Source organism: Schistocerca piceifrons, chromosome 1 (assembly GCF_021461385.2).
Source record: "Schistocerca piceifrons isolate TAMUIC-IGC-003096 chromosome 1, iqSchPice1.1, whole genome shotgun sequence".
NCBI lineage: Eukaryota > Metazoa > Arthropoda > Insecta > Orthoptera > Acrididae > Schistocerca > Schistocerca piceifrons.
Genome location: NC_060138.1, coordinates 20,217,371 through 20,243,905, shown reverse-complemented (window position 1 = coordinate 20,243,905; position 26,535 = coordinate 20,217,371). Strand labels below are relative to the sequence as shown.

The following is a 26,535-nucleotide window of genomic DNA, read 5'->3' as shown; positions in this document are numbered from 1 at the left end:
ATTTTTGTAAGCCTTTTGGATAACTGCTGCAGTCTGATGCTTAGTGAAAACAAATTTCGAGGGCAGTTGCTCACAGTTAAGAAGTAATAAAAACGTGTGAAATTTGTGTTTGTATTTACATCTCAACTGCACATACAATACTGCTGTTAACCTCGTGCCAGTGGTATAGTGGATTACATGAGAATAATTAGTTATTATGCTTAACTGAGCAATAATTCTACTGTGTCCTGAGTTTTACTTGTTTGTTCTGAATTTTTGTGCATTGTTTTTATATTTTCTGAATTCACTTAAAAATAATATTAAAAAATAATGTGGGGACACTAATAAAGTACAACACAGGAACAGTACAAAGATTGCCACCCGAGTAGTTAGTCACACCAGGAACTGAGAATGTTCTGTAATTGTGTTTTCTGCACAGTGAAGTTGAAAAATGTATCAAAATTTAGTGGAGGATAAAAGCCCAGTTCAGTGTTGCATGAGTACTGCAGCAGTATGCCTACGAATGAAATAGGAAGTTCACGTTACATCGCGAACTTCAGAAAATACTGCAGTTGTCAGATCCCACTAGATGATGGACTGTCGAGTGCCCATGAATTATGTTGGGACATTAGCCAATGTGCGACACATGACGCGGTCCAGCTTTACAAAGTGTGCGGAAAGGTGTCCACCCCAGAGCTGACGCCTATGTCTGGGCGACTGGTACACACATTCAGCAAGAGATTGGTGCCTTCACTGTGCGAATCACCACTGGCTTTAGACCCAGTGGGTCCACCGCCACCAACTAAAAAACAAGAGAATGAGTGACAAGCAATTCAGTTTTGAATCATCAATACTGAACAAATTCTAAACAAAAGCATCTGCAGTAAATGTTATACTGAGCTGTTTTTGACACAAAAAAAATCAGCTTGGAGCATTTACAAGAATTCAGTATCACTCCTTTAAAACAAAAAGTAAATAAAAATCTCTTTCTTCTGAAATCAAATCTAAATCATATGTTGCTGTTTATGTGTGTTCTGTTGCAACATGACAATGTATGACCCCTTATGGCTCATTTAAGAGCTGCTACTATCGCTGGACAGACTTTGTACTCAAAAAACCTTTCTCCAAGCAATTTCAGTTCAGATGACTCAAAGAAGCATTGGGTACCAAGAAGCTCTGATGTAATGGAGAGGTAAATTATGCATTTCATATACAGTTGGACAGAGTCCCAAACAAATTCTTTTCTCTGAAAAATCAGGCACTTTGTAAGCCCTGGTGAACTTCTGTGTGAGGAAATTATATGTTGAAAAGTGATATAGCAATGAGTTGTGCTGTGTGAAAATTTAAAAATATTTAACTGTTTAGTTTATATTTGAAAAGTGTGTGTGTGTGTGTGTGGTTGGGGGGGGGGGGGAAGGGTGTGTATATTCCAGTCACAAAAATAAACACATTTACTTCATCTTAATCTTTTATTAACAAAATTGAAGTTACAAAATACTTAACTTATAGAAGTGTAAAAACTTAAAAATTTTGAAAAAAAGAGAGAATGAGATAGAGAACTCATTTATGTCAAATCCTTTTGAGGACAAGAGATTCACAAATAAAAATGTCTACCAAAAACAGAGATCATTTAACATGCTCACTGACATGAAATATATGAAGTTAGAACAATACTTAGTTTCTGATAGGTGATAAATAATAAAGTCGGTTAATCCTGTGTAAATACAGACATATAATTCCAAGTATAACAGAACTTTTGAGGGAATGTATGCATTTTTTGAAAGCAGTGCACATTCCATAGGCTACTGTATGTTACTCTTGGTGTTTGCTGTTAGTTGATTAGCAGTGGGTGTAATTAGCTCTCGCATACATTTCCTTTATGCTGTGACGCATTGTTGGCAATATTAATTCACATTCAGAGGAAACCTTTGGACAATGACCTAACAGCCAAATCAAAGCATCTGTGTGTAGCCCAAGACAACTCTCAGACTGACACAAACCAAACAACTTGCACGTCAACATCACATATCGATGTACTTAGCAGTATCCAGTAGACCATCTTGAAAATACTACATCACAAGATTGATTGAATGAAGGTGCATGTATCAGCTCTGCATTCTTTATTTACCTAGTACGTTCATTTTGTCTTGACAAGGAATTAAATTTCTTACTGTTTTGATGTGACTGCCAGTTGTATTTCTGTTCTTTTTCCTTCCTTTTTTCATTTATCTTCTTTTGTTTAAAAATATTTTGCAGTCACCCTTAAAGACCAGCAGTGAAAGTTGCTTGTACCAAAATTGCTGGCTTACTGGTTTTGGGTCTTTGAATTTAACTTTTATCATTTACTTGTTGTATTTCTGCACTTAGTATGTAACGCTCATCCCTACAATCTCTTATGTGGCGGATACCTTCCTTCTCCTCCCCCTCTCCTATATACACTGTTTCTGTCACTCCCTGAACAGCTAATTATCTTTTTTATGTAAAAAAGTGCTATTGTTTACCAGTTTGCCTTCAGTTTCAATAAATTCCTGCTTTCACTGTAATAACACATTTCACACATGAAAATTGCAAACCTGTTGAAGGATGAGGCAAATGAAGTCACAAGATTTTTGTTCTTGATTGGCCAAACAAAATATTCTCCATCTTCCCAATTCTTGGGTTTTGAAGTGCAAAATTTAAAAAATATATATATACACAGATAATTTTAGGAGTCTATGATGTAGTAATCAAAAAATAGAAGTAGGTCAGCTAAAAGTTATTCTCATACCTTTACAATACATCTCTGCCCTTGTGAACAGAACATAGCGATGTTAAAAGAAGGAACTATACTTGTAGAGCAGCACAACACTGAAATTGAACTTAGGGTTTTCACTGGCTGAGTGCTATAAACACTACTAAGTAAGCATTCCTGTCCAGAGCACCAAACATAGTATATGCAGATCTTGTCTTAGATGTAAGAACTGTGCAGTTTCTATAAGTGTGTTTCATCTTTGCTTGCTTCCATTGGCGCAAGTGCACCTGTTTCCCTGCTGCCAGAGTTTCTGCGTGCACTGGACTTGCTACTGCTCCTGCCCGACGTCGTTCGCGTGCTGCGACTCCCTGTTGTCGAGCTCTTATTGCTTCGATCGCTTCTGTACTTTTGTAGCTGATTGACCTTCTTTCTTAAGAAAGTCCTAAAACCATTGTGCCACCATGCGTAGATTACAGGATTGATTAGCGAGTTTAAAAACCCTAGTATCGCCAGCGGGGCTGCAATGACAACGCTTAGAGTTTTGCACGTTTTCTCATCTTTACACAAAAGATACATGACACAGGCAACAAAATATGGCACCCATGTTATGACAAAAGAACCTGTGGTAAAGAGGACAACTTTAACAGCTTTTGCCTTTTTAGGTTTTGACTTTGGTTCCATTTGTGTACTCATTCCTCCTCGAAAGATGCGCATATTTTTTGCATTGTTTTTGGGTGATCTCTGATTCTGAGTTGAACCATTTGTATTAGCTTCTTCATCAGCTCTTTGCAGCTGACGAACTTTTTTTAAGGCACGGTACAAAATGATAGAATAAAGTATAATTACAGTGATCACAGGAATTATGCCGAGGTATGTTACCAGTAAGACGAGTCCGGCTGGCATTCGAATGAACCAACAGACTCTTCCGTTGTTAGTATTACCAGACCACCCAAAAGCAGGAAGGAATCCGACAACTATTCCAAGAACCCAGGTGCTCGCGATCAGTAGTCGAGCTCTTCTCGGATACAGCCAACGCTGGTACTGCAGGCCGTAACCGATGTAAAGGAAGCGGTCCACAGCAATCAGACCCACACTCCATACAGATGAGAGGGTACTCGATAGAATCATACCTATAAATGATACAAAAAGTGACAGCAACTGTGCATAGCAATAGGTCAATAATTATAGAAAGAAACACACTTCACCATATGCTAACAGCAGTAATTTCTGGATTTAATATCATTAACTAACAATAACCACCAAAGTGAAGGAGTATACATAAAAAATATTTTTCTTAATATTTGCAATAGCTATGCACCATATCTGAAGTTAATGTTTTCTGCGTTTCTGTGAAAGTTAGTACGCATGAAGGATCTCACAGAAGTGTTACTTTGTGACACCCTTTAATTGGCTAACATATTAACTCTTAGTACACATAGCTGCTTAAAACTTCTGCTCCATCTGTTATCTAGTGTCCAGTAGACATGAAAATTCGAGAGATTAAGGTCACGAGGAAATTTCCTGTTGCTGAAACTATCCACAACATTTGCAGGACATGTTTTAAAAACTTTAAACTAGCAAAGTGGAAGAGGGAATAAGTGTTAATGGAAAATAAGTAAACCAACATTTTGATCCTGGCATTGTACTGTTTGCCTCTAGTGAAGAGATAAACTTCCACGACAAATGAGAGTAGGCCTTAAAATATGGTGTAGTAAGACTGAAGTTATTTTCTGTGAATACATAGAAAAGAAAATAGTTTAAATTAGTAGTGGGATCATAAAATCATTTAATGAATATTTTTATTTAGAGCAGTTGAAGATGAGTCTGTTGACAGCAAAATATGACCTGTGGTGCTTTTTCTAAACTAAGTAAAGTTTTTAAAACTAAGTGTCAGAAGAGGAAGATTGCAACCTATGTGTTTATCAGTTTCAACTCGTGACAATGAGGCACAGATGTCTAAAGTGAAAACCATCCAGAAACTGTGTTCATTCAATGCACAGAGGAGAGAGTAGTATTGGAAACTGTTAAGAGAGACAGGAAAATAAACAGTGATGTAGTTGTGACCAGACAAATGAGAGGTAAATGATGCAAGACACAAGAGAGGATTGTAGTCACATCTTAATACATGGGCATGTAGTGACATTAGAAAACATGGATGCGTATAACAGGAAAAGGTTATGCTTGGGCAAGTCTTGAGACAAGACCTTGGACCAGCAGTGAATAACAAGTGGATAATGATGATGATGATGATGATGATGATGATGATTGTGATGATGATGATGATAATGACTCTTCATGTGAGATAACATGTTGCATCCTCCCTACCAAAAAACCGTCAGTCCAGTCACAAATTTAGCTTGTTACCCCACATGATCATGATTTTGATAATAAGCATAGATGTGGTACTGAGTCAAATGCTTTTTGAAAATCAAGAAATGCTGCATCTACCTGACTGCCTTGATCCAAAGCTTCCAGTATGCCATGTGGGAAAAGTGTGACTTGGGTTTTACGTGATAGATGTTTTCAGAATCTGTGCTGGTTGGCATGGAGAGCACAATTCATGCCTCTTGCATCACAATAACGCAGGCTGCACATTCATCCATGTTGGTGTGTGACTATTGCACAAAAAACGAAATCACTGTGCTGCCTCATCCTCTGTGCTCTTGGGACATGGTCATTGCAGACTTTTTTTTATTTCCAAAATTGAAAATGCCATTGAAAGGATGAAGATTTGCAACAATAGATGAGATAAAAGAAAATTTGCGAACAGCACCTTGTGCGATCCAACAAGTGGCTTACCAAGACTGCTTCTAGAAATGAAAATGGTGTTGGGATTGGTGTATCAATTGTGGAGGAGAGTATTTTGAATGAGATAATGCACAATAAGTAAAAGGTAAGCATAGAAAACTTTTGTGGAGAAAATTCTGGAATTTTTTTAACAGGTCCCGTATAATGCCTTTTGTTAGCTTTTTCTATCATTATGTCCTGACACATATGCATCCCTGTTGCTCCTGTATTTTTCAAATTTATTCTATCCATCTTCTGTTAGGTTGTCAACCCAGTCTTTTCTTATCACTCGGGATCAGGTGTAGACTTTCTTGTGTTGTCGATCCATCTACTATTATTTATCTATATTCCTGTCCACTTCCATTTCATTATCACAATGGTCGTGATTATTTATCCAGTTTGTTTCCTGCTCCATTCCCCTGTTTTCCTGTCTCTCTTAATAATTTTTGTCTTGTATGTTTCTGTTGTTTGCTTAGAGACCCTCAGTTTTTCAATTTTTGCACGTTAAAAGTCTATGTCTCACAGCAAAAAGTCACAACTGGTACTGCACACTTCGCTTTTAAGATACGCAGGAAGCTTAATTTTGACGGGCCTAGTAGGTTTACCAAAAGTGCTTCTGTGCATTTTTATTGTTCTGTCCATTTCTTTCACAGTCTGTCAGTCATTGTCTTCATCTGCCCTAAATATAGGAACTTGTCCACTGTTTTTATGGATCCACTATTAATTTGTACTGTTTTCTTTTCAGTGTGTTTGTCTTCTGATAATTAAATGATGTTTAAACCTCATTTCTGACTCACTTTATTAAGTTCTATTTGTTGTCGAGGTTTGTGGCACTGGAGATAGGCTGTACATCGTTGTCAGCAAAACCAAATAATCTCAGACAGGTTCCACTAACACACTTTTTTTTCTATGTTTCTCAATCAAGGACCTGAAAACACTCTCAAAGAATGTGGTACGAAATCTTCTCAGACTCTTCTTTCATCTTTGAATTCCAACTGTCCTGATGAAGTGCAATGTAATACTTAGTACACGTTTTTCTTTATACCAACATAAATTGAACCTAAGCCTAATTTTCCTAGAGCTATCAGTACAGACTTTGTCAATTCTGCTTCAATGCCAGATATAATGGTACTTCATACTGCTCTCTTTACTTTATAATTCATCATGACTTGCAGATGATTCAGCCACCTTGTTTTTTACCCTGTGTGGTTCGTGATAATTCTGTGAACATCTTGTATTTTACTGAAAGTATGCTGATATGTGTATAGCTTTTTACCCCTTGTTGTCTGTCACCTTCTCTGTGAATGTCTGAATGAATGTAGAATGAGAAATTTCTGTGTTGTTCCAGTTTTGCAGAATTGTCCTCCGACAAAGACATTCCATACATAATTTAGCAAGTTTCTTTTGTATAAAGTTCCTTCATTTGTAATAATTTCAAAATGAAGAACATCAACTCTTGCTCTTTATCTTTCCTAAATACCTCATTTGGCTCTGTATACCTCACCTTGTTACTTCTGGAATTACATTATTTTTATTGTTATCTATTTGTGATTCTGGTTCATATCTTGGATGTTTCTTCTCAAAGGAGCATAGTATATAAATATGTTCAAGTGTACAGACCTCCACTCAAGCAGAATGTAATTAACAGTTATCCTGTAGCAAATATTTGTGTAACTGAGTGAATGTCGAATGAATAGTAATCAGTAAAAGGCTTTGTTGCCAATTTTATTATATTCTGCTGTAGCCATCATACGCAGAAATAGAGCAGAGCTGTTTAATGATGGCTGATAGTTAATATAGTCAATGAAATTATGAATGCTATTATTTATTGACTACTTTTCCTAGCTTTGCATTATATGTTTCAGAGAACGCTGTGCTCATGACTCTTCATACTGCTTGCACAGTGACACTGTGTTATATCAATATGAGGAGCAGTGTCAGCTATGTGCCTAGTATAATTTTCAGACCATAGACCACATTTGATATTGCTGAGCACTACACTTTGCTTCAAAACACTAACAATCTTGTGTTCATTACCCAAAATTATCTATCACATTCCTCTCCTGTGACAAGTCTTATCAGTTTATTCCTTTCTAATCTAATTTCTCTGTTTGTATCTTGTTTTTGAAGTCATTAGTCTGTTTTGTAACCTTCTGCATCATCGATGAGGATATTAGAGGTGTCTGGATTGATATAGTCCTGTAACTTTTGTTCTGTCTTCAAATAATAAAGCTGTTGAAGATTGTAGTTTAAAGCGGTCAGGCTTGCATCGTCTCCCAAATCTTATTGCTGGTTTAGAAGGTTCACTGTTAAAATTCAGGAAACTGAGGTCATATTAAGCCTGTGCAGATGTAAATGTACATGCAGATATACCTGATCTCATGTATTGTGGATATATTGCACCTGGAGTAGAAAATTGTATCTACTTAGTGATCTAGGATAAGGACAGTTGTGGGCATGGATATGTAAAAGAGCTGTGGGATGGAGAAGTGGTACAACAGCAAGGGAGGTCATTGGAAACATCTTGTCTGTGTGAAACATTTAGGGGAGGTAAGTGTATTCTTTCTAGGAAACAGGTCCGATCAGTGCAAGAGGTTGTTAGGGGGTTGTCATAATCTGTCTAATTTGGATTTGGGATATCTACATCTACATACATACTTCAGAAGTGACTATACAGTGCCTGGCAGAAGGGACCCTGTACTGTTGCTGATTACTCTTTTTCCAGTTCCACTCACAAATGGAGTAACAGAAGAGTTACTTCTTGTGTGCCTCTCTACAAGCCCTAATCTTCCTTATGGCATCCTTGAAGTTCTTGCATGGATGAAACATTGAATGCAGAAGAATTGTTGTGTGGTCTATCACAAATGTGATTACTCAACAGCATTTGGTAAAAAATTTGACTTCTTCACTCTGGTGATTCCCATCTGAGGTCTCGAACATTTGCATGACAGTCTCGTACAGATCTAACTTACTGCTGACAAATGTCGCAGCACACCTCGGAATTCCTTTCACCGGACGTGGTGGGAATCCTGAGCACTCGAGAATGTGTTGCCTGTTTGTTACGTATGTTGTCCCCTTTATAGATATGCTACATCTTGCACTGAAAGACCTGAGTCGAAACAAGGCCCCGGGAGTAGACAACATTCCATTAGAACTACTGATGGCCTTGGGAGAACCAGTCATGACAAAACTGTACCATCTGGTAAGCAAGATGTATGAGACAGGCGAAATACCCACAGACTTCAAGAAGAATATAATAATTCCAATCCCAAAGAAAGCAGGTGTTGACAGATGTGAAAATTACCGAACTATCAGTTTAATAAGTCACTGCTGCAAAATACTAACGGAAATTCTTTACAGACGAATGGAAAAACTGGTAGAAGCGGACCTCAGGGAAGATCAGTTTGGATTCCGTAGAAATGTTGGAACACGTGAGGCAATACTAACCTTACGACTTATCTTAGAAGAAAGATTAAGAAAAGGCAAACCTACGTTTCTAGCATTTGTAGACTTAGAGAAAGCTTTTGACAACGTTAACTGGAATACTCTCTTTCAAATTCTGAAGGTGGCAGGGGTTAAATACAGGGAGCGAAAGGCTATTTACAATTTGTACAGAAACCAGATGGCAGTTATAAGAGTCGAGGGGCATGAAAGGGAAGCAGTGGTTGGGAAAGGAGTGAGACAGGGTTGTAGCCTCTCCCCGATGTTATTCAATCTGTATATTGAGCAAGCAGTAAAGGAAACAAAAGAAAAATTCGGAGTAGGTATTAAAATTCATGGAGAAGAAGTAAAAACTTTGAGGTTTGCCAATGACATTGTAATTCTGTCAGAGACAGCAAAGGACTTGGAAGAGCAGTTGAACGGAATGGACAGTGTCTTTAAAGGAGGATATAAGATGAACATCAACAAAAGCAAAACGAGGATAATGGAATGTAGTCAAATTAAATCGGGTGATGCTGAGGGGATTAGATTAGGAAATGAGACACTTAAAGTAGTAAAGGAGTTTTGCTATTTAGGGAGTAAAATAACTGATGATGGTCGAAGTAGAGAGGATATAAAATGTAGACTGGAAATGGCAAGGAAATCGTTGCTGAAGAAGAGAAATTTGTTAACATCGAGTATAGATTTAAGTGTCAGGATGTCATTTCTGAAAGTATTTGTATGGAGTGTAGCCATGTATGGAAGTGAAACATGGACGATAACCAGTTTGGAAAAGAAGAGAATAGAAGCTTTCGAAATGTGGTGCTACAGAAGAATGCTGAAGATAAGGTGGGTAGATCACATAACTAATGAGGAGGTATTGAATAGGATTGGGGAGAAGAGAAGTTTGTGGCACAACTTGACTAGAAGAAGGGATCGGTTGGTAGGACGTGTTTTGAGGCATCAAGGGATCACAAATTTAGCATTGGAGGGCAGTGTGGAGGGTAAAAATCATAGAGGGAGACCAAGAGATGAATACACTAAGCAGATTCAGAAGGATGTAGGTTGCAGTAGGTACTGGGAGATGAAGAAGCTTGCACAGGATAGAGTAGCATGGAGAGCTGCATCAAACCAGTCTCGGGACTGAGGACCACAACAGCAACAACACATCTTGCCAGAACTCTCCCTGTAAATCTTATTGCCATCACCTTCCCTAAAACTGACCTAATGTGCTCATTGTATTTAATGTTATTTTGCAACATTGTACTTAAATATTTAAACAGTGAGACCTAGTCGTACAGTGTGCCGTTAATACTATTTTTGAGCATTAAAGGAATGTTTCTTCTACTCGTCTACATTAATGAACACTCATCCACATTTAAAGTGAGCTGACACTTGTGACACCAAATAGAGATTCTGTCAGAGTAATCCTTAATCTCCATACAGCCTCTTGATGACAACACTTACTGGTACAAAATAGTGTTGTCAGCAAACTGCTCATCTTTTCTGACCGATTCTTTACGTACATGGAGAACAGGAATGGACCTACCACACATTAGTGCACTCCTGGTGTTGCTTTCATCTCTGGCACAATTTTCTCTGTTCTGTCAATTGAAAAGTCTTCTAGCTGTCACATATTTAAGAAGCTGTTCCATTTGCACAGACTTTTGTTTACAGTTGAAATTGTGGCACAGTATTGAATGCTTTGCAGAAGTGTATGTATAGATGATCTTCCGGCATCCAATTTGAAATTTGTGTGTAAAAAGGGTGAGCTGTATTTTGCACAAGTGAGGCATTCTAAATCTGTGCCAATTCGTGGTGTTCTCGGCCACTGGCCTCAGTTTGCCTTTTGTCTGGATGGATAGTTTACTTATCATTGTGCTTGCATACATAGCAGTGAAGCTGACCATTTGCCATTCCTTCTCCCCACCCATTGCACCATTGTTGTGTTATGGACACACAAACAACAATATTATTAAATGCTGCTGTTTTTGTGTCCATAACAGTTGCAGTCGATAATATTTCCATTGCATTTGAAAATCGGTCACTTTGTTGTCCAGATGCTCAGTGTGTGTCTGCCAGCTCAAATTTTTATCCAAATTTAATCACAACAATTCAGCACAGTCTTGAATGTTTGGTTTTGAATTGCATAATGTGAGTGTTAGATATGTTTAGATTCATCCTATTTAAGTGAAACTAAGTTTCTACATTACCAAAGATACTGATTAATGATTTCAGAATTTTTCTGCTTTCTGATTTTAAACTAACACAGAAGTACTGTCTGTAAGTAGAATTGATGGGTAGGTGATATTTAATGGCAAATCATTCATTTGGAACAGAAATAGGACTGGAGCCTTGTAGGGCACTCTGAAGTATTATTATCATCATCCACATCCATACTCTCCAAACCACTGTGAAGTGTATGGCAGAGGATATGTCCCATCGTTAGGGCCGGTTCCTATTCTTCACATATGGGGTACGGGAAGGAGTGCTTCAACAAAAAGCAAGGAATTAAACTTTTTTGTTTCTTTGGCAATTGATGATTTTCCATAAAGACAAGCCTAGCACAAATGATAATACGAAATGAAACAGTGTCTGAATATAGTGTTTAAAGGCCTAAATCGGGCTTCTAATTTTTAAAATTTTAAGGTGGAGGCCTCCTGGGCCACCCTCCACTTTTGGCGTGTGATTACTGACAGCATCTTCTCAAGGTTGGCAGCTGTGTATTAATATTGCCTGCAAGGTCATTAAATATGACACAAATAGTGACAGTCCGACACACTAGTCACAAAATTGTTGACACTAGCATTCGTACTCCCACTGCTGGTGCAGTCACAAGTAAAGTCTGATTTAGCTATGTCTCGTAAAGTTGATATATACTGTGTTCTTGGTGCATTATCATTTTAATTTGTTTAATTTTTCTCTCACATATATTTGATTCTTGTGTTTTTTGTTATTTTGTTTCTTCTTCTTCTTCTTCTTCATTATGTGGTACGAGCAAGTGGCACGGCTGACTAGGGTTCGTCCTCTAAACATCTTTGGCACACTTAGCAGGCTCAACAGTGGCCAGTCCATGATAGACAGCAGACAAACACAAAAATCACAGTATGTATCAACTTGATGATACATATCACATAGTGTAGCTAAATTAAACATACCCTCTGACTGTGCCAGCGTCAAGGTTATGAATGCTTGTGTCAACAGTTCTGTGTCACTACAATCCAATATTACTTCTCCTCCATCCGAGATAACATGCTGCGTCCTCCTTAGCAAGAAATCCTCAGTCCAATAACAAACTTTTCCAGTCAAAAAAATAATAAGAAAGGGCAGTAACTCTTTTTTTCTGTTCCACAAGTACGACTTACGCTATTTTAGGAAACTGCCTCTAACGCCATATTTGTTAAGTTTCTCAATAAGCGAGGCATAATTTACGGTATGAGGTCACAGAAGATTCCTACGACCTTGTTGCCCTTGCCCAATTATGTGTTTAGTTTCTCAACAAAAATGTTTACTGCTTCTTTAATGCTTTTGTCTTGTTGTTCCTGGATCATATAGTATTTTGTAATAATGTTTTGGTTTTGCCTGACAATGATCACCTCAGATATTTTAGAGATGGCTTGAAGAATTGAGGTAGGATGATAACTTTCCGTGACCTCTCTGGTTCCCTTTATGAAAATTCATTTAATTTCAACACACCCCAGTACCTCTGGCAAGCAGGCCTTTTGAAAAAACTGCTTACTGGAGACAGTGAGTGTGTTATGAACTTTTCTGTTGCTTTAATAACGTGCATCCCACATGCAGCATTTTTCTTTTTTAATGCTAAGATTACATCTTCTACAGCCTTCGTGGCACCTTTGAAAATTTATAAGGTGTTCAGAATTTGCATTGAGGTCAAATGGATTTATTTGGTTGCACTGATTTCAGATTCTGTTGCATTTATAAGGAATTCATTGAAGCACCCACATATTTGAATTGGGTTTGCAATAGTGTTTCTTTTCAGGTAAATTTTTGAAATTTATTATGAATTCCAATTATCCTGTTGTTTGCCAGTAGTTTTATTGCCTTGGCAGCTCTTTTAACCCTTAATTCACAAGGTGTGGTCTCTCTTACCGCACCAGAATTTTACAAGTCGCTCTCGTACGTCAATTATGGCTGATCGTTTTTATACACCACATTCGCTCTTTTAATGACCGACCCTCCAGATTATTATTGTCAGTTGCATTATCGCTTTATTTGAGTGTTGTTGACATGTGATGGGGTCTTGTAGACTGCGTCTTGTGAACTACGCACCTGCTTTTCTCAGTTCAGTACAAAATGTGTTAGCAAGAATGTGACGATTTTACACACTCGATGAAATTTTTAGTCAGTGGGTGGAGAATAATGTCAGTGATATAGAACAAGAAGTAGACAAAGAAAACAACGATTTTTCAATAGCCAGTAGTCATTGTTCTGCTAGCGAATGAGAGGACCATTCAGAGGAAGAACTTCAAGACAGTGGTAATGAGGACCTTTCTGTTTCTCCAACAAAATATTTAGTGTTAGTTAAAATTAAATGTGTTCCGAGTTGTGGTAAAGAAAGATGTAAATCTCAGTACTGAATATTAATTTTGCAGCCTTTCTTTTTCTGGCTATCGAGTTCAGTTTTTATATGCAAGTTTAAACCTCAGAAATTAGTTTTATGCAAAAATTTGCTTTCTAGAGAGATACCATAATTTTTCAGTACGTAAAATTCAGTTCTCCAACAGTTCGTTTTGTGTACTATTGAAAAAACTTCACAGAAGTATGTGATTTTTGCTTGATACAAAAATAAAATACTGTTTGGCGTTATTTAGTGCAATAAAATCAGAAAGCAGTATTTAAACAACACTTGTATATTTGTAACCATGAATGTTATATAACATAAATTAAATTTTCAAATGATTTACAGGTTAAATCTTGAATGAGATTTTCACTTTGCAGCGGAGTGTGCGCTGATATGAAAGTGATGTAGAGCACTTGCCCGCGAAAGGCAAAGGTCCCGAGTTCGAGTCTCGGTCGGGCACACAATTTTAATCTGCCAGGAAGTTTCAGGTTAAATCTTGGTTTAAAGGTAGGGATCTCGGGGACCACACATTGTAGTATACATTACAGAAAAGTCACCTCGTGAGTTAAGGGTTAAATATAATTTCTTGAAGTCTAACGTATTCAATGAAATCAGTATTTGTGCTGTATTTTAGTTCACTGTGCAGCTGCCTTTTCCTTAACTGGAAATTTTCTGGACATTTTTATGTCCTCTATGATCCACTTTAATTTATTTGCTACTTTTGTGCCACAGATTTCGGGGTGGAAACATTTCATTGAAGATGTCAGGAGAACTATTTATGAGCTTGTGAGATTTTATAGTACCTGATGTACAGAGATGAAAAGTTCATTTTCTCTCTTTTATTTTATTACAAAATATGAACATGCATGCTTTGCCAAAGTTCCTTTTAATGTTTACTTCTATACCTCAACTGCTCCTGTCTGTGGTAGCTCAGTAAATGATGCAGAATGAGCTGAGATAACCAAATTTACTCAAAATTTACACACATCTTCATATACATATTAGTTAAAACTTTACTGAAACTGTTTGCTCACTGGGCATTTTATCTGGTAGATTCAAAGAAATTCAGTTTGAAAACATGATTTTAGTACTGAATCTTGAAGCATAACTACTTTCAATTATGTATCAATTTAAAATCAGCAGCTATAGCAAGTTTGTTTTTTTTAAATTTTTTCTCTGCATGGCATGCTTCAGTTTTTAGATGGGAAGTGTGAACATATGGGACATTAAATGAAATTTGTTCCTAGATTGAGGATTTCTTGGTAGGGATAACACAACATGTTATCTCAGATGGAGAGTTGTCAACAGATGTAGTAGTTAAAAGTGTCCTCCAGAAGTGTTTTTGTAGCCTTGTTTGTCATGTCGTATGTTAACAACCAGGCAGACCCTTACTGTTCATGCTGTGTATTCGTGACCTTACAGACAATATCAATAGTACTGTCTGAAACAGCTGCATAAATATCCCATCAGATCTTCTTGAGATTTCAAAGCGATGAAAAAAATTGCAACTTGTTTTAAATGATGTAGAACTTGAGCTTCCCCTGACATGCCAAATATTCAGCTGTGTAAAACCCTTGACAAGCCTGATGTTTTGACAGATTAGCACATCATCATTTTGAGCACAATAAAGAACTATCAGGCGTGATGACCGTGAGATGTCTTACAGGTACTCCGGCTCACCAGACATCAGTAAATGGGCAGCTATATTACACTGAGTATGTATCTCACTAAGTCACACCATCTGATGATGGTGTTTTGGTTTGACAAAGAAGTAAATTGGCATTTCAGTACTCACATCAATTGTGATATCTGAGAATTTTTTCTTCAAAACTGGTTTGGTTCTAATGAAGTTGTAAAAGAAAAAAATTTCAAAACTGTTTCTTGCTCTAATGAGGATATAAAAGAAAAAAGCTATGAAAAATAGCAGATTGGCAATAAAGTATATTAAAATTATAATGTTAGTGATAAAACATCATATGCGTAGGTTCCTATGGGATTAAAAATGACTGCGTGATGATTACTGATAATCAACTTTCAAAACCATGTGCTACCCCTGAGTTCTAATAGGCTTGAATTAAGTGGGTAACTTAGATGAGTTATTGTACTTTAACAAGTAGTGTAACATTGATATGGAGAATGACAACCACACACTTATGGAGGAAGTGTATAAAGAGAAAAACACAAGAAGGTGATGCATAATGCAAAGTTCAAATGGCTCTGAGCACTATGGGACTTAACTTCTGAGGTCATCAGTCCCCTAGAACTTATAACTACTTAAACCTAACTAACCTAAGGACATCACACACATCCATGCCCGAGGCAGGATTCGAACCTGCGACAGTAGCGGTCGCGCGGTTCCAGACTGTAGCACCTAGAACCGCTCGGCCACCCCGGCCGTCTGCATAATGCAACTCAGACATTATTCCCTCATGAAACTTCCTGGCAGATTAAAACTGTGTGCCGGACCGAGTCTCAAACTTGGGACCTTTTCCTTTCGTGGGCAAGTGCTCTACCAACTGAGCTACCCAAGCATGACTCATGACCCATCCTCACAGCTTTACTTCAGCCAGTACCTCCTCTCCTCATTTTCATGCCTACTTGAGAAGAGATAGTTCTAAAATATGTAACTAACAGTCATCATAGGTACAAAGGTAAGACATTCTACTAATGAAGTGTTGATGCCCAGAATGATAGCCATTTTGTTCTCTACATAGTGAATGAGTATCCTTTCTCATACCATTTTATTCCATCTGGGGTGAATTAGGGTAGCATACATATTTTATTGTTTACAAATGGAAGAATCGTAATGGCAGTATTATGAAAACAGCTGAGGAAGTGGCTGAAGATGTGATTGGTGACCTAATACTATGAAAATAATTTCACAGAGCACTAAAATTCTAAGTTGAAACAAAGCATCGTGAGTAGATGACACTCCACCAGAATTTTTCATAATCCTCGGATTAACCAACCATCATAAAACTCTTCCACTTATGATGTAGGATTTAGAAGGCAGGCATTGTAAGTTACTTAGTTATTTAATGAAATGTTTCACGGATCATGTTCATGACAATTGTTTGAATACATGCTGGCCACTTATAGCTCTGATTAAATAGAGGGTTTGTGTCAGATTATCCCGCAAGACATCAGTGAATGAAAATATTCAAAATATGTTAACTTACTGACTTCCATGTCCCCAATGTTGGCAGTTATTCCTATGGCAAAACTAGTGAAAGTTAAATGTTTTAGCAGGGATACTGTATGATTTCTCCAGGGAAAGCTTGCATTAATATCCACACTTAAGAACTTAGAATTTTCTGTCGTCCTTATACAAGGACAACAGGAAGTGGTATATTTTTGCCATTTCAGAACTGGTTGAGCTGTGTCTTTTTTAAAATTTAAAGCTAGCTCATTTCTGCAAAACTAGTCAGTAACTTTCACAAAAATGCATCTTTGCTCAGCTTCACAAAAATGCTCGTATACTCTGCAGAAAGGCTCAGCTGTAAATAGAGGTGTGAGACCAACAGTAGTTCAAAGTCTTGTCAGAGCCCAGGCATCGAGTACATGTAACAAAAAATCTTGCAGTATCTGAAGACGGTCGCTGTGTGTGTCATCAAAATATTGTGCGTGGAAATGAAAAGTCAGCAAAACGCCTGGAAGTACACTATTAGTATTTATTCTGCCTTCATCGAGTCAAGTGGTAGATCATTAACATAAAGCAAGATGGGCCAGTGATCAAACCCTGCGGGACATCCATTGTATAAACCCTGTGGGGCTTCCATTGTAATTGCTCCTCATGCAAATGATGTGGTGTGTCACTTTGTTTTACTCATACAGCCTAAGGTTGCTTGCTACATTCTGTTCCTTAAAATAAGAACTAAATTGGGCATGTGCTGTACTACGAATTCCATAAAAACTTAAATTCCTTAATAGTATATTCCTTAATACATATCCAGTGCCGTTGATAAGTCACAGATGATCCCAAATGATGATATTTGATGATGTAAATCTATAAATTATTCTCTCTGTAGAGTAGCCATTTTGAAATCCAAACTGTGATTGTCTAAGTATCCAATTACTACACAGGTGGATGACAACTATGGAGCACATTATCTTCCGAAAATATGTAGAAAATGATGTGAGGAGTGACACTAGACAGTAGTTACTGACATCTGTGGAATGCCTAACAGTGGCACACTGAAATCTACATGGGTAAACACCCTGAAGTAATGGTGCAGTACATGCAAGAGTAAGAACATTATATTTGTTGGGCAGCAATTAATGTTTCATGTTTTATTGGAGATATAATCCATCTCCACATGAACCTTTACTTTTTAGAGTTACAGTGAGATTCCTTATTTAAGTATGGAAATGACACTAATTTTGATTTCACTAAAATTCCTCTGTACCATTTGTGTACTGTTTAGCTTTCTTTTCCGAACTATTTGAACCAGTTTTCTCAACTATTTGTAAAATGTAATTATTAAAAATATCTGCTGTATGTGAACTGTCTTTTACATGCTCCCTTTCTCTTTAACAAAAATAATGTTGTCTTCTGTGGCTTTTTCCCTGCCTCTGTTTCAACAGTATTCATTATTGATTTGATGCCCTCAAACCCCAGGAAGAGTAATAATTCCACTTCCAAAGAAGGCAAGGGAAGATAGTTGCGCAAACAAACCACCAGTTTAAGTAATCACAGTTCGCAAAATGCTTACACAAATATTCTATGGAATTACTGAATGCACCTCCACCACCAATACCCCATTTGTAGCATCTGAGGATGTAGAAAAAGCTTTTGATGATATAGTATGGAATGCTTTATTTGGAGTTCTGAAACTGACAGGGGTAAAATACAGGGAGTGAAAGGTTATCTGTAACTTTGACACAAACCAGACTGCAGTTATAAGATTCAAAAGACATAAAGTGAAGGCAGCAACTAGGAAGAGAGAAAGAGGCAAGGTTCTGAGCAAGTAGTGAAGGATCCTGAGGAGAAATTTGGAAAGGGAATTAAAATTCAGGGAGAAGATTTACAAACACTGACAATATTGTAGTGTCACCAATATTGTAGTGTCACTGGCAGAGATGGGAATACATTTTGAACTCTTGAACAGAAAGGTCAGAAGTTATAAGAGGAACAGCAACAAAAGTAAAACAAAGGTAATGAATTCTAGCCAAATTGAATCACATGATGCTGATTAAATTAGATTATGAAATGTAACACTAAAAGAAGTAGTTAAATTTTGCTGTTTGGGCAGTAAAATAACTGATGATGACTGAAGTAGAGAGAGCAAATGCAGACTGACAACAGCAGTACTGTGTTTTGAAAGAAAAGTGAATATAAATTTAAGGGCTGGGAAGCCTGCAGTGCAGCCTTGTACAGAATTGAAATTTGTACAATAGGCCATACAGACAAGCAGAGAATGGTTGCTTCTGAAATGTGATGTTGCAGAAGAATACTGAAGATTAAATTGTAAGACCAGGCAACTAATGTAGCGGTACTGAATCTAATTTGGGGAAAAAATAGCTTTGTCACTCTACTTCACTAAAAGAAGGGATCTATTGATAGGCCATATCCTGTGGCATCTAGGAATTTTAGGAATTGTAAAGGTCAAAACTACAAAGGGAGACTGAGGATTGAATGCAGTAAGCAGGTTCTAATAGATGTAAGTTGTTGCAGATGTACAGATATGAAAAGACGTGCACAGTGAGCTGCATCGAACAAGTCTTTAGGCTGAGAGCTTCTTCAGCAATGACAGATTTTGTAAATATCTATACGGTTACAGAATTTCCTGACATTAAAATTGTGTGCTAGATGATGTCCAAAAACCCAGACATTTGCCTTTTGCAGGTATTGCCCCTCTTACTGAACTATTTAGGCAGTGGCATTCTTCAGAGGGAGAACATGTCCCAGAAAAGCAAGTAATTTCCCACCATGTACTTTTTCCTACCGGCCTCTCCAGGAAGGAGAGCAAAAGAAGTACTCACAGATTGAAGCTTCCTGCTGGGTCTGTGTTTGCTAATCTGTCTGGAAGTTTGAAACTTTTTATGTATAATATTTTTGATTCTTGTACAACTGCATTAAAATATTACAGTATGTTTTCCATTAAAGGGACATACTTAGCAGACCAAAGGTAATACTATACTATTCAGATATGTCATTGTATTACATTTTAAATGATATAAACCATTAAAAAAGCAGTTTCTACAGCTTGGATATCTCTACTGGCACAAGAATGGCAGCTGTTTGCAGTGAAGTGAGCCATAAAAGTTGCAACCTTTATTACAATACGTAGATTGGTACTGAGTTTGATAACGGGGTTTAAGAACATATGGCAACAGTTTAGCGTGATAAGCTTGTTTAATTAACATACGTGTCACATCAGACAAGATTATCCCTGTAATGAACAAAGTAGGGAAGGTAAAAACAATTCATTCCAAAAACTACACAGATTTGTGAAAATTATACTAAATATGCACAGTGTTTCCACACAGATAAAACTGAACACTGTGTGCATATAATTCCCTTTAACTTGACCAGTAGTTGCGTATTTTATTTTCTGCAGACTCATATAACTGATGGAAGCTATATGTTACACTGTAATTACTGTTGTGTTTGCTGCTATACACATCTCTGTAATGTAGTTTATGAGCAGCTTTCGTAAAATAAGAGAAGCTCGTCATAGTTTTCATATAACTCATAAAACCATCAAACTAAATATGATATATGATCACCATTTTATATTTTGTACTTGTCTCTAACTTTAGAATTACAATTTTTGTTATGCATAGTTTTTGTAGGCAGATGTAACTTTATTACTGTGAAGTATTGTAGCTCAGGAGGACTTTTATTTGAGAAGTTAGTATGTTTAACTCTTCATGGCAGAAAGGTAACAATACATTACACAGAGCAAGATTGCCAAGTATCTGCAGTGGCTACTTATACTGACTCAGCTAGAGCCAAAACTGCTTATTACTTATTGGTCTCCTTGTTCACATGTCTTTTATAAGGGCTATTGTGAAACACTCGTCAATGTTATAAAGGCCCATTGTGAATATAGTAATCTTTGATTTTTTTATTTATGAACTGCTGCTTTGGTCCCTGGGGAAGAATTTAGTTTTTGTTCAACAACTCAAGTTTATTCATGTGTATGGAGTAAACTCATTTCCAGGAAGGCTACAAAAGTCATGATTAACATGGCAATTTAAAATAGTTAAGTAATAAATTAACAAAAGTCTCAAAGAACATGAATTAAAACGAACATACCGAAGGAGGTAAGAGGCTCCATACACATGGTATGGGATCGTGTACATGCGACCAATTTTGTAGTAAAACTGAGTAAGTTAATTTCACATTACATACAAAGTAATAAAAATGGCAGCACATTACATTACTGAAAACATTCAACAGATTAAATACAGATATAAATTGTTTAAAAAATGAAGCATATTAAAAAGGAAGTAATACATCATTACAAATATGCCAAAACAAGAGAATTAAAATGAATATAAAACTGAAATCTAAGCGTAAGGACAGGGATGGGGCAACATGTAGAAAGCTGGGTGGCACAGTAGTCATGTTGCATTACATAAAACTGAAAATCAATAGGCCTTACATTTTATAAAGGAAAGAATATTATAAAGTTAGTATAGTAAAATAGCATATATATATATTACACATTCAAAACTAATGTACATATGCCTATGTAAATGCAATCTAGACTATCTATTCAGATTTTACCATACACTAACAATAATGTAAACGGTATTTGTCTTTCTCAATGTGTTTGTGTATACTGCTTTCTTTGTGCTTCTTATTCTTGTCTTGTATTGTGATGTGTTGATTTTAATTATGTTCTACACTACTCCATTTAATTGATATGAGCACAAACGATAAATAGTTTGTCAATGTGCACCTTTGCCCTCTCTTTTTCCTACATAATTATTATTCTTTTGTTAACTGTAATGCATATTGATTTTTATTTTATGTATGAATACTTCCTTCACTGCCTCCACTTTCTTCTGCTTCATGCACACTGACTGCTTATGATTGCTCAGGAAGGAACTAATACAGTTGTTGTACAGACCTAGAATATCATATTTTTCAAGCTTTGACAGCAGAATATTATGGTCCATCGTGTCAAAAGCTTTTGACAGGTCAAGAAAACTCCTATTGATTCCTGTTTCTTGTCCATCAGGCATAGTATGGAATTAGTGCACTCATAAATAGCAGTTATGATTGACCTCTTATTTTTGAATCCATGTTGTTCATTGCATAGGATATTGTTTTCATTTACAAATTTTATAAGTTTGTCATACATAACTTATTCTAATATTTTTGAAATACGGGGGAAATTGTGATGGGTCTGTAGTTATTTACATTATCTTTTCTCATGTTTTTGTACATTGGAATGACTTTAGATGTTTTCAATACATCAGGGAAAAACCCTGCCCGATGTGAGCAGTTACATAGGTGTGTAAGTATTTCAACTAGGTTTGATGCACTCTTCTTAAGATTGTTGCAGGAACACCATCAATGCCTGCAGAGTTGGAATTTTTTAGTAATTTTATTTCGTTAGCTCTCTTGCGAGATAGAACTGATGTACAGTGACCCTCTACAAGCATTTATTTTGTATTCATTGGCTTGAGTGTTGTTATATAAGTTTGATTGTATCATATTATCAGCACATCTGTGAAAAAATTGTTAAAAGTGTTGCCTACTTTTAAGGGGTTTGTTACTTTTTAATTTTTTTGTGATAGTATTTTAATTTTGCAGGGTGATCTGTGTTCACCGGACACTTTTTTTTATAACAATCCACGTAGCCTTCACTTTATTTTCTGAATTATAAATGTAGTCTGTATGGAACGGAGACCTGGACCATTAACATGAAGCACATTAAAAAATTACAAGCTCTAGAGATGGACTTTTGGAGAAGATCGGCAAGAATCTTCAGGAAAGAAAAGATAAGGAACACCGAAGTAATAATGAGAATGGAAATAAAAGAAAGAATATATGACGTAATGGACAGGAAGAAATTACAGTGGTACGGGCATGTACGACGAATGGAGGAAACCAGAATACCAAACTTAATACTGGAGTGGGAACCAGAGGGGAGAAGAAGAAGAGGACGACCTATGACCACCTGGCTCCGAAATGTACAGCACACAATGAGGAGAATGGGCGCAGAGGAAGGTCCTCTTCTTCTTCTCCCCTCTGGTTCCCACTCCAGTATTAAGTTTGGTATTCTGGTTTCCTCCATTCGCCATACATGCCCGTACCACTGTAATTTCTTCCTATCCATTACGTCATATATTCTTTCTTTTATTTCCATTCTCATTATTACTTCGGTGTTCCTTATCTTTTCTTTCCTGGAGATTCTTGCCGATCTTCTCCAAAAGTCCATCTGTAGAGCTTGTAAGATCGAAACACCTGGAGAAATATTTTGAGAATATAGTTCAAGAACGTTTATCATTTGTAGTGTAATTTCCAAGTAAATTATTATGTTGGAGATAAGCCTCTGTAACGAGGAAAAGCTCAAAATAATAATAATATAATAAATGTAGTCATCATTCTGCAATATTTTTGGTGCTCTTATTACTTTTCTTAGTATTTTGAAGTATATTTTATAATATATGTGTATTTCAGCTGAGAAATTTTTTTATTTAATATTTCATGAAGTTGTCTTTTCCTCTGACATGAAACCCTTATTCCCCTTGTGATCCAACTGCTTGTTCTAGAATTCCCCCTTATGGTTACAGTTTTCAGTGGGAAGGAAATTTGAAAGAAGTGGGTTAAATTGTTAATATATATCATTAATTTTGGAAACCTGTGATCATTTTTCTTTCTGTAATAAGCTGTTGAAGTAGTTTACATTATCCTGATTATACCTTCTACTTGTGGATCTGACAGACATGTTGTTAATAACAATGCCTTTCATTTTTAAGCTTAATATTTGAGCAAGTCGGTCACTAAAACCTTCATTGAAAATTTTTAGTGAGGTGTTCCGTAAACTTTTCATGACTAGAAACTGGTCTAAAGCTGTTTGACAAGTTTCTGTTACTTGGGTAGCAGATTTTACTTCAGCCATTAAATTACAGGATGATGCAAGTCAAAAGGGTTCTTTTAAACTTTTGTCAATTTATTATTTGTGAACTATTTTAAAAATTCGTGTTGCTCATGACTTTTGTAGCCCCTCTGCATAAATCTTGGAGAAAATTTTAATTCAAATGGGGAGGGGTGTGGGTGGTTGGGGTAGTAAGCCCCACAACTCACAGCAGCTGACAGTAACTTGAATTTTGATTGTTATTTGTTGCAGCATAAGTGCTGTGAACTTTTCATTAATAGTTATTGTTATGAAAAACTCTGAACATACTTATTATACCATTGTCAAAGAACATGATAAATATTCCAGTTAATTTAGTAATAAAAATGATTTCTTATTTAGCAACTAACAATAGGAAATTAAATGACCAAATGAATCACAAAGAAAATAAAAGCTTGTCTCCAACTTGAAACAACCTGAAAATAATATATTTATTCTATCAAAAAGTTGTGAAACACTAGACACAGATGAAGCTGATCTTGAACATACATTAGGTGTTTAATTGAACCATATGTGTAACTAATTGTTCTAGCATATGAACTTCTGAAATTAGCTGCTGTCACAGCTGCAGTAAAAGCTACTCAGTGATAAAAGTTAAGAGAAATTAAAAAACTTACCCAACTGGAAGAAACAAGTCGTCTCATCTCTCAGATTTTTTGGGAATGCTTGTCCAAAGACGACTGCAATTCCTGTGATCAGATCTGCCATTGCAATGTTCCCCAAAAACAAGTATGTTGTTTTTGGCTGCACACCACTTCGTATTATTAACCCAGATGATACCACGACAGCCAAATTCAGTATGATGATGAGTGCTCCAATTGCAGGGATGAGGTAATCATAGAGCAGCAGCTGTGTTGTAGCACTTTTTACTATGGTGATATTTAGTGACTGATCTGTGCTGACACTGTTATTAGCTAGAACACTGATATTTTGTGTTAAATCCATAAAACTGGAGCTTGTAGTGTATTGTTCTAACATTCCAGCAAGTGACATTACACTTGTGAGGTACGAATCTGTAGCAACTGCAGTAGATGGAGAGTGATGCATCCTGTCCCAGAGGTTCTCCATGGGAGACTGCATGCTCAGCTGCACGGGGGGATTGCCAGAGCATTGGGTGTGCTGTTGCCTCATCTCTTGTTGACACAGGACACAGATAGTGAAGCTCTTTCCTTCCTTCCTGTGTTGTGTCATATCAGTCCGGGGACTAACTGTTATCAAGTGTAATGGGTGTGAATTTGCTTCTCAGAATTATAACTTCATGGAACATGGTTGAGCCTTGCTTGTGTAAATTGCAGGTCAGAATGTAGAGGGAGAAAAACCACATTTCTTTGGGGTATTGAAAAATTCTAATTTATAAATTGAAATTAAATACACTCAACTTTCTGTATTAAAAGTGCAAATCTGAAACTGAATATTAAGCAAGAGAAGTAAATTTTTTATGGAAATTAATATGGTACTCTAAAGTGCTGAGTGGAATACACACAATGGGAAAAAATAAAAATAACCATTCATCTTATAGTTGAGGCTCTGAGTAGTGTGCATATACAATAGCTAGCTTTTGAACTTGTAGCTTAGCTTTCAAATAATGTCCTTTTTGAACATGTATTGCGCTGATACTGCTATATTAATGAGGGCAACAGTGTTTCCACCTTATATTTATAAAAAGGTGTTTCTCATACTGCAGAGTTTATACCCTTATGGTATATTAATAATTTTTACTTATGGACCGTCTGACAGCAACTGAATAAAACACAATTTTAGTGCCATACGCGTTTCGCCTTTATTTTCTGCAAGGCATCATCAGTGGCAGGTTGCGTGGACAATTTCCTACATATTACGCTCCTGTTGCATTTTTGGTGTTGTTCTTCTTCTTATGAATGCCAATTTGCGGTTTTTTCCCACATTCCACAGCACTATGAACTGAACGCTTGTTTCAATGCAATGTTTTGGTTTCTGTTGCCGACTGTCAGACGGTCCATAAGTAAAAATTATTAATATACCGTAATATTACACGCAACTGAGGAAGACAGGACTATAAAAGTTGAAGATGTTTATACCCTTAATTTGTACCTTTTTATACCAAAGCATACAGTTCATAATATCACAATGATAAGGGTGGAAGCGAGGTGTGGGAAACAAAGATATGCATGTTTGGTTGAGAGAATGAAAAGCTGTAGCTGTTAAATGAAATTTTTAAGAAGTGTATCCCCTTGTGATTACTTAATTCAAACTGAATCATTTTTCAATAGGACATTTATTCAGTTTTATAAATGGCGAAAAGTGATGTGTTCACAACTTCTGTGTTCTTTACAGATCCAAACATGTTGAGCCACAGCGAGTGAGGCCTTACAACTGTGGCTGAAGTACATTGATGTAGAAATCATTGTGTTCTTTGTTTGATGTTAACATTAGAGTTTCATTGCACCTCAAAACCTAAACTCCATGCGAACAGGCCTTGAAGACCCAATGCTACTGACCGTGCATTTGCCAATTACTAATTATTGATGTCTTCATTTGCTGAAAGTTTCATAATTTGCAGACAGTCACAGAATGTTTTGAGACAATTCACAGCTGATAAAAGTCTGAAAGCTTGCATTAGTATATCAATCTGAATTTCAGGAATTCCTGACTTCCAACATGGCTTCACCTTCCTTTCCAAAATTCCCTCCCCAGTGAGTCCAACATCCATCCTATGGAACACACAGCTGTTCATAATTCGAAGACCATTCCAGATCTTACCATTCTTCCCATGAACAAAGACTCCACAACATTGCTCATGTTTCTTAGTTACTGCGTGGCTGAGGGTCTCTGACAATTTTCTGACACCTCTCCATACATACCTTACAGTTACAATCCTGTCCAGAAGTTCAACAGGACCTCCAGCAGTGTACTTATAGATGGTGTCATCATCATCAGTTATCTGCTATATTAGCGGGTCC

At 36.7% G+C, this 26,535-nt stretch overlaps 2 protein-coding genes across 3 annotated transcripts in view; one reads left to right on the top strand and one right to left on the bottom strand.

The window, feature by feature from the left end:
* Positions 1–26,535, top strand: part of LOC124785009 (putative FERM domain-containing protein FRMD8P1) — a 343,120-nt gene that overhangs the window by 202,493 nt on the left and 114,092 nt on the right. The gene's annotated exons all lie outside the window — the stretch shown is intronic.
* On the bottom strand, positions 1,562–24,693 carry LOC124785035 (5-hydroxytryptamine receptor 1A-like). Its single transcript, XM_047254146.1, has 2 exons — positions 24,214–24,693; positions 1,562–3,840 (listed from the first exon to the last, which is right to left on the bottom strand). The coding sequence occupies exons 1-2, from the start codon at positions 24,674–24,676 to the stop codon at positions 2,951–2,953; spliced, it is 1,353 nt and encodes a 450-aa protein (XP_047110102.1). The 5' UTR covers positions 24,677–24,693; the 3' UTR covers positions 1,562–2,950.

Coding starts and splice junctions, on each gene's coding strand:
- LOC124785035 (XM_047254146.1), bottom strand. CDS start 24,676: ATGCAGTCTCCCATGGAGAACCTCTGGGACAGGATGCATCACTCTCCA. Junction 3,841..24,213: donor GACTTGTTTCTTCCAGTTGG/GTAAGTTTTTTA, acceptor TATCATTTATAG/GTATGATTCTATCGAGTACC.